At 30.9% G+C, this 15,072-nt stretch overlaps 1 protein-coding gene across 1 annotated transcript; it reads left to right on the top strand.

Moving 5' to 3' along the window:
• Positions 1–472: 472 nt before the first annotated feature.
• LOC8289602 (malonyl-CoA:anthocyanidin 5-O-glucoside-6''-O-malonyltransferase) lies at positions 473–2,146 on the top strand. The gene has a single exon (XM_002527577.4). It carries the CDS (start codon positions 642–644, stop codon positions 2,064–2,066), a length of 1,425 nt encoding a protein of 474 aa, XP_002527623.1. The 5' UTR covers positions 473–641; the 3' UTR covers positions 2,067–2,146.
• The last annotated feature ends 12,926 nt before the right edge of the window (positions 2,147–15,072 follow it).

The following is a 15,072-nucleotide window of genomic DNA, read 5'->3' as shown; positions in this document are numbered from 1 at the left end:
TCGAGACCTAAAAAGTCTCCTTAATTCTTTGGAAGACAATGGAGGATTCTAGAACATTCTAGAATTATCTAGAGACTGGTAGAATATGTAGATAAGTATGGAATTGTATATAACATTCTAGATATTTAATCTTAGCTATTAGATCAAATCAATCTTCACCGTCCATTGAGAAGGTGGAAGCCTATATATAGTTTAGAAACTTCATTTGTAAACATCAAGTAAAAACATAAAGTAAAAGAGCAAGCAAGCTCTATTTACAAAAACTCTCCAAATTGTCTTTAGCTCTCTATTGTTTTCTTTGCCATGTAGCGTTTGCTTTTAGATTCGAGAAATCAAACTTTAGCTGCACGTGTAGAAAGTGGTAGTGTCGCTATGATTTATTGATAGAAGGACTAAACCCGTGACAACGGCTAGCTAACAAAAGCTTCCTTGACGGGTAAGTTATACTTGTCGGGAGGTTGTACTTCCTGACTTGACCCCACGTATGACTTTCCTAATGGTAGGCCGGACCTGGCAGCAGAAAGTAATCCTTTCTTGGGAAATTTCTCTTTATCCCTGCCCTGCTAGCCTCGCCCAATGTTTATAAGAGACGTACACAGATGGATTCTACATGTCGTAGTATTTTCAGCATATAGTATCTAATGGCAAAAATATTTGAGGTTGCTCGAGTTACCCCGTCTACCCACTCACCTGAATCTGCTACTGAGTTATCTCTTCCTCTCACATTTTTCGACGTTTATTGGCTCAAATTCCACCCAGTTGAGCGCCTCTTCTTCTATCAGCACACTGATTTAACCCTCACATTTTTTAACTCCGTACTTGTCCCCAAACTCAAACAGTCTCTCTCCCATGCTCTCCTTCATTATCTTCCTTTTGCGGGAAGCATCACATGGCCTGAAGATCAACATGCTCCCAAACCTTTCATTCTTTACACCCCAAATGATGGTGTTTCGGTCACTGTTGCAGAGTCTTATCAAGACTTTTTCCATCTTTCTGGCAACCAAATCCGCAAGACTATCGAATCAAGTGCTTATGTGCCTGAGTTGCCTGTATCTGACTCAAAAGCAGCAACTATAGCTTTCCAGATTACACTATTTCCAAATCAAGGTTTCGCAATTGGTGTCTCTTCTCATCATGCAATCTTTGATGGGAAAAGTGTAACCATGTTCATGAAAGCATGGGCTTATATATGCAAACAGAGCCAGGAGAATGATAAGATTCCATGTGTGTTACCGGAAGAGTTAACTCCGTTTCTCGATCGGACTGTTGTTCGAGATCCATATGGGCTTGATATGATTTATTTGAACAACTGGTCAGAAGCGAAGTTGCCAGGTTTAAATGCTAATAACCATCGAAGCTTGAAGTTGTATCAGGCTAAAGAATTTGTGGCAAATTCTGTTCGAGCAACATTCAAGTTGAATCTTGAAGATATAAAGAAACTCAAGCAAAAGATAGTCTCTCAATTGAATGATCCAGATTATATCAAATCAATGCATTTATCAAGATTTGTAGTCTCATATGCTTATATACTGCTTTGCATTGTTAAAGCAAGAAAGCCAGAAAAGGGAACAATGGTTATATTTGTGGTCATATCAGATTGTAGATCTCGTTTAGACCCACCAATACCTGCAAGTTATTTTGGTAACTGTGTTAATGGCTACCCTATATTTACACAAGCGGAGCCTATCCTCTCAGAGAATGGGCTGGCCTTTGTTGCAAAGAAGCTTAGCGAAAGGATAAAAGGGTTAGAGAAAGAAGCAGTGATTAGCGAGGGATTGAAGAATAATCTTGCAGGCTATATTAAAGCAATGGAGCGAGAATCAAGTGTAGGAGAAGCGATTGCGGTTGGGGTTGCTGGATCGCCTAAATTTGAGGTTTATGGGACAGATTTTGGGTGGGGAAAGCCAGACAAGGTGGAGATTAGTTCCTTGGGGAATGGAAGCATGTCTATGGCAGAGAGCAGAGATGGGAATGGCGGATTTGAGATTGGTATGGTTTTGAGGAACCATGATGAAATGGAGATGTTTGATTCTATTTTTGTTGATGGCCTTAAAGATCTGCATTAGAAATTTAATTGCTGATGATCGAAATTAAGAATGAATGAAGTTTAAGCCTGTTAATAAAATTGGTGTTTGCATTTAACTAATATCAAATATTCTACTTCAATTTATCCTAATTTTTTTTCACTTCTTGTCTCATTATATATATATATTACATCATGAGAAAAGAATTTAAACAAATTAAATTGAGATATGTAGCATTACTTGTAAAATAATAATAAAATTACTCGGAGTAATAATAAGGTAAATATAAAATTTAAACTGGCTATAGATATAGTTATAGATATAGTTATTGTCTAAAATATCAATAGGGTTATATCATGGGAAATTTTTTGAAATATCTTAAAATTAGTAATAGTATTATTTTACTGTGTAATTTTTTTAAAAATATTTTGGAAATTTTTAAAATTTATTGTGGGGTTATTTTTTAGTTATTTTTTGATTATTTTACACAAAAATAATAAAAAAATTAAAAACAACCAAAATCGTAATTTTGAAAAATATATTTTTTATATTTTAATACTGTAAAATTTAAAAAGAATACAAAAATACCATTAATTTAATAAAAAAATTATAAAAAGAGGTATTTTAAATATTTTTCCTTATAATATTGCTGGAATGGAAAGGGAAAGAGAATTTGAGACTCAGTCCTTAAATGCCTATTGTTAAAAATTAAGGAACTAGAAAGAATAAGTTAGTTTCCCTTTTCTTTTCTTATTTTAGAATTTTGTCTAGAGAAGATAGTCACATTTAATTCTGTTTTTTTTATTCTTTATGTATATCATTTTTCTTTTGGCCACCACCCATGATTTTATGTCTTCAGAAGAGAAAGACATCTATCTACCTGGAAAGCTGATTTCATCAGTCAATTAGTAACCAATTACTGGACTAAAAACAGATGATTGCATTTTGAATTTAGCTTAAAAATATATATAAAAGAGGTCCACCTACCCACAAAGCAACAACCTATTCAGAAGGTCTTTCACATTTTTTCTAAGTTCAACCTGCGCCCAAAATAGACCTTTCTTTTCCATGAGCACAAGTTCTTTTACATAATTTAATATGTAGTGCGCTCTAGGCCATCATGGACTTCCTTTTCTTTACATCATAATTACTTCAGTTTTGTATTGTATTACTGCCCTTTCAATACGAATGATTTTATTTTTCTTTTTACATTTGATCACTAGAGAGCATTGGATTACTTTCTCAACTAAAATTCAATGTTGTAAATTTATACTATCAAAATAAGAGATTCTGTAGCTCCGTATGAAGATAAGGAGGCTCCATGGTTTGGTAACTTGGGAAAGGACATATCAAAGCTGGCGGAATCAAAGGGAGCCATGGCCCCCAAATGGGATAACATTTAAAAATAGATATATAAATATTAAAATTTAATGTTGGTTTAAAACTTTGACCCCTTTAAATTGGTTTCTGACTTTGTCATTGGATCCAGTTCTATGCAGATATATATATATATATAACATATCTGAGATGTGTAGGGTCCAGTTACGTGAAATGTATCAGAAAAGCAGCTTTGGGATGCTTTAGTTGATGGATAATCGAGCCCTGCTGCATGCATCTCAACAATGCATTATTTAAAATATAGTAATATTTGTATATAAAAATATTTTTTAAACAGTGACAAAAAAATCTATAGTATCAATTTAATAAATTATAAAATTTTCACTGTAAGAAATTATAAAATTTTTATACTTTATTTAAGAGAATATTTTTATATTATATTATATAATATAATTTTAAAAATTATATATTATATTATATTTTTAAAATATTATTTTAATTTATTAATTTTATTTATATAATATGATAAAATATTAATATATTTTATTTATTATTTTATTATAATTTATAAAATTAAATTTTAAATTTTAAAAATATATTTTATTATAATTCTTTATAATTCGACTCCTTAAGAATATTTTATTCATAAAAATATACTACTGAGAACTTTATAAATAATGCAAAATAAGATGGATATGAACACAAATATTCTGAAAAAAAGGAAACAAAAAAAAAAAGAAAATCAACCTCAACTGTTGTTACCCGCTAGTGACGAGAAATATCAATGGCTCTGACATGAACACGTCACAACTTCATTTGTACTTGTTTTTTTTTTTCTTTTAAGAAAAGCTGATTTTATGAAACATGGCTGTAAACCGAAACTAATCAAATAAAATTAGCTTAAACATGATTTGCTTGGTTTGTCCAGAAAATAGTGAAGAAATTGAGAAAGAGATTTCTTAATTTTTAAAAATAATTGAATTAAGAGTCAGGATCCTAATGTTCCTTTTTTTCTCAATATTAAGAAAAATAATTTGACCATAAAAATTAGGAAAAATAATTATGGTTCAGAAATAGAGAAAAATGATTAAAAAAAAAAAAAAACCAATAACTGGAGAGTAAGATTGAAAGCATGAGGCTGGCTGTGTGTTGTTCTGCTTCGGTGTTTTTTGTATGAAAACCTTTTGTAATAATGTGAAAAAGAATGGATAAATTTTGTGTGTGAATCAATTTTTTGCCCTTTCTTTTCAATTATAGCCAAATTTCTTTTTTTATTTTTTTTTCAAGACTTCAATTCTTTTGTATCAATTTAATGAAATTAACAAATTTTCGGCTAATTAATGCCGAGATATCAATGAAAGATAGTATATTTTTTAATTTTTAACCACATAAGCAATTCCACATCAGTATACACTAAACTTAATAAAGAAAAGTGGGTCCAATATATAAAATTTTTCAAATTAGAATCTAATTAACTCTGTGGTAAATAAAATCTAACCACAAATTTACCACACATCCTTTTTTTTTTTTTGAAATCTTCTTGAAATTCTTAAAAAGAAGAATGCAAACACTAAATTTAGGGAGTCCTGCTGATAGATTCATATTATATATATATATATATATATATATATATATATATATATATAATTAAGGTATGTTAGTGATTTATTGATAATGTTTTATATATATAATATGTAGAATTATGTGTTTATTATCTCATTTTAGTTATATTGTCTAATTTCAGGTGATATTGACAAACGAAAAAGAATATGAGCCAAAAATACATAAATGTATTTTAATTGAACTGCTGTTGCGAAAGGCTCGAGATAAAGGCACGTGACTCCCAATGTTGTAGGATTAGTCGAATATATAAAGGCCCACAAGGAGATATTAATTAGTTATGATATAATTAAGGATAATTATCTTTTAAGTTGTTTATTTTGTTTAGGATAGCTAAAAGATAACTATAGCAGTGTTGTACTTAGAGAATAACTTTGAAAAATGAATCTCTATAAGTAGTGGAGATCAATAAAACAAGGGGATTGATCATTCTTCTCTTTGAAAAATTCTCTACAGTTTATCTTCAAAATACATTTAGTTAGTTTTGCATTATTCCTAAAAAGATCAAAGAAGCTTTTCAGGACGTGGAGAGTGAAGACCAATCATCTTCATCCTTCAAAAAACTTCTCGATTTTGAGGGAGCTTTAATTTTCTGTTTTATATTTTTTATATCTTTCTATTTAATTACAATGATCGTTGGATTACATATGTCAGGCTAAGTTTCATAAATGTTTAGTTTAGCTTTTCAATTATGTGTTAACCGTATATATTATAAGTTTAATGAATGATTTATTTACCTTCATACTTGTATTAATTTCATCTATTATTTATGATTGACCATCATATCAGTTTAATAGTAATATTTATAATGAAAATTTTTAAGTTAAAAGTATTAGAAACACCATTTTTACTTTAATTTATATTGGTATAAGAAACCTAGATTGTATCATTACCTTGAGTGACTCAGGAAAAAGACACATCACTATCTCATTCGTTAGATTTGGACTTAAAAGGAAATAAGGAGATTACTAAATATAAGCTAGACTAAATGTTATTTTATCATATAGTTTACATTAATCATTGATTTGCATATTTATTTTATAATTTGTTTAATTTTTTTATAAAATTTAAAATTATTCTTAAACATTGGTTTGGATTGTTTAAATTTATTTTTAGTATTTTTATGTGATAGTTGGTCTTTATAGTATATGCTGTAAAATTTCTTGTGAGATCGATCTCGTTGTGAACTTTTTCTATACTAATATTCGGTTCGTATACTTGCGAGTACTAAGTTTGAGATATCACCTGCTTTTTTTATCTTCAATTATTATTTAAATGGTTGGTTTTACTGAATGGCTTTTCATTTCCAACAAGCATCATGCTTGATTCTCGTGATGGTGTGAGTCACACTGTGCCAATTTATGAAGGTTTTGCTTTCCCACATGCCATTCTCTGTCTGGCCGTTATCTTGTTGATGCTTTGATGAAGATTCTTACAAAAAGAGGATACATGTTCATCACCACTACCGAATTGGAAATTCTCCGTGACTTGAAGGAGAAACTTGCATATGTTGCTCTTGATTATGAGTAGGAACTTAAGAATGCCAAGACTGTTATTGATTACAAATGGGAAATTGTCTTGTTTTCTTTATCTTTTTTTGAAACTTACCATACTTCTTTCTATCTTTAGTGGAGTCTTGAGTTTATGATTGTCAGAGACTATAAATGCTCCACTTTATGAAACCTTAAAACAACAAGAAGAAGATGAGAAATAGACTTATGAAATCAAATGACTCAAATGTCTGAAACTTGTGAAGCATATTAGTATGTACAAATGCTTGGGCTATAAAGAAACTTTCCATGTGTTAATTATTTTGTTATGTTTTATTTTTCTTAAATCCATGGCAAAATGTTGTACTTTTCTTGGATTTCCCAAAGACAAAACGAGCAAGGTGTAAGAATTGGGGGTCACAATGAAGCTTAAAAGGAAGGAAGGAAGGAAGAGATCTATACAGTGAGGTTGAGTGAATGAAATGTAAATTAGAATTAACTTGAAATCAATTTGGGGAAATTTTGTACATTGGACTCACTTATTGATGTGGAGTATTAGTGGCATACTTATTTGGACAACTGGCTACCGAATCAATATATTTTGGTTAGATTCCTTTGCTGATGTGGAATATCAGTAACATGCTTATTTGGACAACTTGCTGCCAAATCAATAAATTTTGGTTGGATTCCTCTTTGGTATTATCAGATGATACATAAATAATAAAAGTAGTACCAAAAAAAATAAATTGAAGGTTTGATACCAATTGAAAATAAGTGGTAAAGAATTGGTACTAGTAGCGTCATTTACCTGAAATAAATAGTAAAGTTTCTTTTATTGCTTCAGAGATGAAATTAAAAAGAAAGAAAGAAATATTTATATGGAATATTAAAAAGAAAGAAAGAAGTATATATATATGAAATATTTAGCTCAACAATGGAAGAATCAAAATGTGAATAAAGAAGATTTCAAACATGTCCATCAATTTAAGAAGGAAATCGTGATTGGCATGTATGATAATGATGAGAGATTGAAAGAAAAAAAAAGGAAAAAAAAATAAATAGTTGTTTCTTAACCTTTTACCTATGTAAAAGGTAGTCAGTCAGAATTAGGATTAAAAACAATGCTCAAATACACAAACAACTGCAAAAAGATATATGTTTAGCAATGGATGTTACCGTCACTAAACAAAAGGGTGGTGTCGATAAAAGCAAATAGCGGCAGATGCAGATCGTAGGCAAAAATGCTTATTGTTACAAAAGTAATGACATTATGGGTGGTTGTCCCTAAATCTAGCGACGGGTTTGCTGATGGTAAAAGCAAGAAGAGACATCACCAACAACATAGACAAAATGGCATCGTATCACAAACTAGTGACATGAAAGGTTGTCGATATACCATCAGTAGCATTAGCGACGAACATCGACCGTTGCTAGTAGTTTTCTTAAGTATCCTAACTATTCTGCAAAATTTAATTTTTTCTGTTGCTATTCCATCATTAAATACATGAATTTATATAAATTGAATTTTTAATTTTTTATTGATTTATTCATTAAAATTGAATAGGAGCAATAAACTTGAGAAATATGCATAATAAAATTAACTTTTAAACTTTATACAAAAATATAATAGACTTAAGCATTTACAAATCAAAAACTATAGAATAGTAATATTAAGTTATAATATATATAAAAAATGTAATAAAAAAATCATTTACAAGAAATAATATTCTACAAAAATAAAGTTATAAAATACTATAGAATAGTAATATTAAGTTATAAAATATATAATAAAATGTAATAAAAATAGTCATTTACAAGAAATAATATTCTAGAAAAATAAAAATAACTGCCTAATTGGATGTAGTGCATGAGTCGTCTTGATCGTCTGTAGCAGGATCCTACCAGAAGCACTGGCTGATGGAGCAGGTGCAGGTGGTAGAACGATGCCAGCACCAAACATCCGTACTATGTGCTGCATCATTCACTCAAGCTTAGCTATGCAAGCATCGTACAAACTTCACTCGAATCTCGCATCTCAGTGCCTCTTATAACTAATGAAAATAAGCGCCACTCGAACTATAGAGCTATGGGGCTAGGTAAATGTGCATGCCTCAAACTCCTAGTCATAGATTTGCTGCTTCTTCTTCCCGCTGACAACATCGATGAACAACTGTGACATATTAATCGCTGGAGGAATGAAAGAACCCTTACCAAGCTGAAATTCTGCAGCTGCTTGTGCCTCAACAAAATCCTAAAATTTGAAAATAAAGGCAATATATGTAAGGCATTTAAATATAAAATATTGTGAATAATTATTTATCTATAAGTATAAAAGTAACTTGTGGCGATCTATAGGAACTTGCAATTGATGAACTAGCCGTTGGGCTTACTGTGTAACGCTTGAACAACTAAAAAATAGTAGGACCTTAACCCAACCCAATGAATTAAACAAAAGAGAAAAAATTAAAGATTAGATTGTTTTTAATTTATAAATGGATATGAATATTTTAATTAAAAAGTTGAAAAGTGTATACCAATGCATGTATGTAGTTGATGGCCAATCTCAATCCGGTAGGGTGATGAGCAGAGCTTATACTAGGTTTGACAACCTTGCTGAGACGATTCTCACTGTGGGTCTCAGAGACTGCCTTCATCTCAGGCCTATTCTAGTATTCTGTACAATGGGCCCAAGTATCCTCCAACACTCATCAAAGACTTTTTCCACTTCTCTTCCAGCGAAAGACCATATCCTGGTATCTCCCTATTGCCTACCTATTCCAAGTCCCGCAGAGGCCCTGGAATTCCTTGGCACTAAAACCAATACAGACAAGAGCATATAATGATCCTTTAGACATAACATTGCAGGTAGATTATACGAGGTCACTATTACTAGTCATAAAGAGTATTGTTGCCCTAGCTACCCAAATGACTGAAAACCATCCATGTACAAACCTAGTCTGACATTATGAATCTTGGTTGCAAAAGTTGGATGTGTTTCATTGAAATGTTTCCAAGCAATTAAGTCAGTCAGATGACGCATAATCTCATCTCCAACCTCATACTCTTTGTGCCACCTTATATCCTTCACAGTAGCTTTTGATGCATACATCTTTATAATATAGGCATTAGAGAAAATTAATACATCTTTTTTATGCTACATTAGTCTTTTATCACTTATCTATACTCTAACGTGTTTTTTTGAAATGTGGATGGCCATAAAACTTATAGTTTACTAAGTCAATATCTTCAACCTAATATATCATACAAATTGTTGAAACAACAATCGATCTTTTCAATTGGTAGAACCATACCATGAAGTAACTTCTTAAGTAGTAAAACTAATCAATGACCACACTGTTTTCAAGAACTATCACTTTCCCTAATTCATACATCTAATTAAAGAATCTTTCTGACATGTGGTTCTGGCTTTATGCTCATTAGTTGAGCAACGAGAGATAGTTATGAATGCCTCTTACAACTAGGCCATAACTCCTGATTTGTTGTCTTTAGCATATCATAGAACTCATGTGCTTCAGCAATAAAGGGTTCTTCCATTTCATCGATAGTAAAATCCACTACATACATTATCATTGTGTGATATGAATCAAATGCCCCTTCACTAACAACACAACTTCTTCCATTAGGATTAGAAATGTTAAAACCTTAACTACCCTTTCACTTTGAAAGACTCTACATAAATATTCAGGTACAAATTTATACTTCGCCACATAATATCTTACTGTTTCTATATCACGGAATACCTCATTCTGACACTTGCGATGATTACATGTATACTTAATCTTATCCCTAGTGGACTAAAGATAAATTAAACAAAGGTTTTCAAATCTTACAAAAAATTCTAGGCTCAGAATGCACCTCGTAAACCTAGATTACATTCATTGATGATCCGAACTCATTTTTACCTGTTTAATTTATATATATATATATATATATATATATATATATATATATATATATATATATATATATATATATAAATTTCGTGACATCTCTCCTAATCTTTCAGTGCACAAAATAAAATTTATATTATTTCATTATACGTGCATATTCTAATATGCACACGAAGAATAAATAAAATACATAACAGTTTTCTACAACTAATGTGTAAAAAAATATTTTTCTATGGCTCGAACTATTATATCTTAATAAATAAATAAAACTAAAAATAATCTATATTATATTAAATAATTATCGAAGATTTAGCCAACTACACCAATAGTTTTTCACCATTAATTCACGTAGGAATTAATTGTAATAAATAATTTATATTTTCATTAAATAATAAAATATAATTAATATTTATTAGACCGATTATACCGGAAACTTAATCAGTTCAATCAATTAAACTAGTGAAGATCATTTGAATCGGTTAGCTCATATCCTTTGCCAATATCGTCAGTTCAATCCTCTCTCTTGCTTGCTTGTGAACGTGAATAACTGGTCCAGCGGACACTCAATTTAATTTGATAGTATCAGGGCAACATCCTGAAAGCGATGATCATTAATAATTAATCAAAATATTTGCAGTCCTGAGGAAAAGCCCTTTATGCTTTCCTATGTATCAGGAAGCAGCCCTATTAAGAATAAAGAGGAAAAAGTATATGCATATTTGTATTATGTTTTCCTATTCATTTAGAACGAGAAAAATAATTTATTTTCTTTTCCTTATTGTTTGTAAATAGATAATCTTTTTTTTCTTCATTTTTTTTATTGTAGCAAAAACAACTATGAGGGTTATAATTGTAATTTATTTATCTTTGCTTTCATTTTTTTTCTTTAAAAGAATAAAAAATAAATTAAAATAATTAATTATCTTTCTCTTTTTTCTAATGAAAAGAAAAAGACTTCCAGTTTTTATTTTGCATCGTTTTTTTTTTAAATTATGAAACATAAGCAAGTCAATCTTTTAATAATAAGACTTTTTATTGCATGCTAATAATAAGACATTTGGTGTCCTAATTTAATTTAGTTATAAATGGGTATTGTCCTAATGTGGTTATAAAGATGCAAGTTGTAACGTCTGCATTTTCTCATCATACATATTATATGCATTTATATTTAATCATTGGGCATATGATGGTATATTAATGATATTTTTATTTTATGAGAATAGATATATATTAATTATAAGTAGAAAATAAGAAGCATGATATTAGATTATTAATTTAGATAAGTTGATTAAGTACTTGGGTTATGTGTATTAAGCCTTAAGACTTAATTGAACCAACAGTTGAAGGTTGGATAAATAAATTTGACTTAGAAGATACAATTAAAAGTTAGTACCTATGTCTGGTTAATAAGAATTCATTTAGGATGATAAAACTAGTTTAAGTAGGTGGTGGCATTGAGAGATGAATCTTGGAAATTGGAACCATGAGTGAGCTCATTTTACCTCTTCATTTCTCTAAAATTCGTACATGGCCAAAAACTCAAAATTTGAAACAAAAGAGATGAGTGAAATACCTAGAAAAACTTAAGATTAAGATAGGATTTTACCAACTATTGAAGGAGTCAAGCTAAAGCTAAAGGATTTGAGCATATTAGCAACTCAAAAGCTGAAATTGGTGAGTTGTTACTTGAGTATTATTAATTTGTCATTAGGGCTCTTGATTACAAATTGGAAAAACTTCAATTGATGCTTTCATTGATTAATTAAAGGTCTGATTATCATGAATTAGTAGAGTATTGAATGATTGCATAGAGATTAAGCTGGATTTAAGTTTAAGTATGTCAAGACAGAAAACTGTCAAAACTTTAGCAACTTTGATGTTCTGTATTTTAGGCATAACATGCGTTATATAAGTCAAAATTAAGCTTAACTGGTTTTTATGGAGATTCTGAAGAATGCTCTATAACTTTATAGTTTTGTGATTTTGCTATTTTTGCTATTTTGGTTGCTTAAATTGAGCAAACAGATTGCTGCTCGGGTACAACTAGTTGTATGACCCTTGCTCAGTAATTTGGGAATAATTAAATCTATAGAAGTTGGAATTGAGTAATTCTTCTTGCAGATGAAACTAGACACATAAAAGTATATTTCTATTTAATACGAGATTTTTGTATTAAGCCAATTTTGCCCAGCAATAAATATATTTTGGTACTAAATTCTGTCTAGAAAACAGAGATGTTGGAGATTAGTTTTATGCAATTTATTTGATGTTAATTTGAGTTAAATTGGTATATAGCTAGATGGAACATGTCTATATAATATTAAAACAGTAATTGAGAGTATTAGAGAAAGAGTTAGACCTATGAATTAGAGAGGGGATGATCTTGTAATGCATTAGAACTAGCATTTACATAAATATTTGGAATATGCATGAAATGTTAATTGATGAATGTGTTAATAGGAACTCAAAGGCCTGGAAAGGAAGTTGTGGAGAAAGGAGGTTCTTCTATGCTAAAAGAATAAGTGTATTTTGAGTAAGTAAATAGTTAATATTTGCTATATTCATCTATTTAATCAAATGTTCTGCGAATGGTTGTGTTTACTTAATATTGTGTTATGTTTGAATGAATGAGATGGAAATGATTGGTGTTTAGTGGAACAATTGTTATTGCTTGCATATGATATAAGTGAAATGATTGAATTGTGATGTTAAGTGCATATGTGCATGTGAATGGTGGATTCCCCTGTGAAAAAAAAAATATATATATATATATAAAGCCTTGGGAGGCTAAAGCCTAGAGAGGCAATAAAAGTGTGTAATGTGAGGATGAGGTGGAGCAGCACATTAAAGGGGATCCACAAGCCGTGAGAACTAACCATAATTACTGAATTGTATTTTTTCTATGATGGTTGTAATGAATTGAGTAGAATGGTATGAATTTATGCCTAAATTATGAATCATGGTAAGTTATGTGATTGGGTGGAAATTGTATTAAGTGTATGTGATATAGATTATGTTGATTATTTATTTACTGTGCTGGAGGCTCACCCCTCTCCAAAATTTTTCTTTTCAGGTTTGTAAATAGTAGTGCATCCATTGGTTGTATCCGAAGTCTAGCTTTTAGCAATTCTGTCTGGTTGGGCCAGTTTTGTGGAGTCTCCTCCTGATGCATTTTGTATGCAGTTATGTGATGTATATGGAAGTATGCCTTGTAAGGCATAAGAAGATGTTTTGAATACTTATTAAATGATGTTTAAGTATAATCATATGTTTATATGTTAATAACCTTATGTCTTGATTCTTAACAATTTGCATATTGATCTATCTACATGTAGTATATAGTCTACGATGCTTGTATGCTACCTGGCTAATGTCTGTTGGTTAGCATGTAATGAGGGTGTGACATTTAGTGGTATCAGAGCAGGGATTAGATTCATTGGGAGTAGATTCATGTTGCACATCATTAAGCATATGACATATGTTCTTTGAACTTGACTGAGTGTTTGCATTTCATATATATAAATGGAGAGACAAGGAGAATGCGCAGCTGGCCCAGATAAGTCATTAGAGTCTGTGCATGGTCATGAAAATGCATCTGAACATGATCAACATGATGAGCATGAGCTACATTCTGAAAATGCTGCACAATCGAATGTACAAAATGTTATGGAACAATTTATGGATTTTCTGATCCAAAGGGTAGCTCGATAACAAGCACCGGTGCCTCAGACTCAACAACAAGAGGCCGTGATAGAAAAGAATTATGAAAGGGTTAGGAAACAAGGTGCTAATGTTTTTCAGGGTATTACTGATCCTGCTGAGGCTGAGGAATGGTTACGAAATACAGAAAGGGTGTTGGACAGATTTAATTGCACATCATAACAAAGGCTTCTATATGGAGTGTCTTTAATAGAAAAAGATGCACTTGATTGGTGGGAAACAGTTTTAAGAAGCAGAGATCGACCAATGACTTTGATTTGGAATGATTTCTTAAGAGAATTTGCTGAGAAGTATACTCCCAAAATTTATAGAGACAGAAAGAAGCTTGAATTACTTCAGTTGAAGCGGAATGATATGTTAGTTGCAGAGTACAAAGTTCAATTTGTGAGATTATCTAAGTATGCACCAGAAGAACTGAAAAGGAAGAAATTTGAGATGGGTTTGAGGCTTGACATTCGTGAGAAAATGGCATTGAAACCTCAGAATTACAATACCTCAATTGAAGCTACTTTGAGAGTTGAAGAAACATCATTTGAAATGAATACTATGGAAGCTAAAAAGAAGAAAATCATTGGTACTTATAGTAATCCTCCAAGACATATTAGTATTTCTTCGTTCAGAGGCTCTAATTCACAGAGGAGTAGTTATCATTGACAAGGGTTTGGTGGTCAGTCTAGTAGATCCTCCACAGTACCTTATAGCAGAGGTGGATACAATTCATCCAGACTTAAAAGAGGACAAGTTTCGGCCATTAGAGGGTTTGCTCCTGTTTTTCCTACGTGCAACAAGAGATATAGTGGAGAATGTTAGGGACCTAGATCAGTAGTATGTTTCACTTGTAGTAAGCCAGGACATTATTCTAGAGATTGTCCTATGAGAAAAAATAATGTTAGAGAATCTTATACAGTGGGTCAGAGTAGTGTTGGTGAAAATATTACAGTTGGTTCAGACAGAGGCAGGGGAAGAGGT

This window comes from Ricinus communis, chromosome 5 (assembly GCF_019578655.1).
Source record: "Ricinus communis isolate WT05 ecotype wild-type chromosome 5, ASM1957865v1, whole genome shotgun sequence".
In the NCBI taxonomy this organism is placed as follows: Eukaryota; Viridiplantae; Streptophyta; class Magnoliopsida; order Malpighiales; family Euphorbiaceae; genus Ricinus; species Ricinus communis.
Note: the sequence above shows the minus strand (reverse complement) of the source record. Positions and strands in the feature narration are given on the sequence as shown.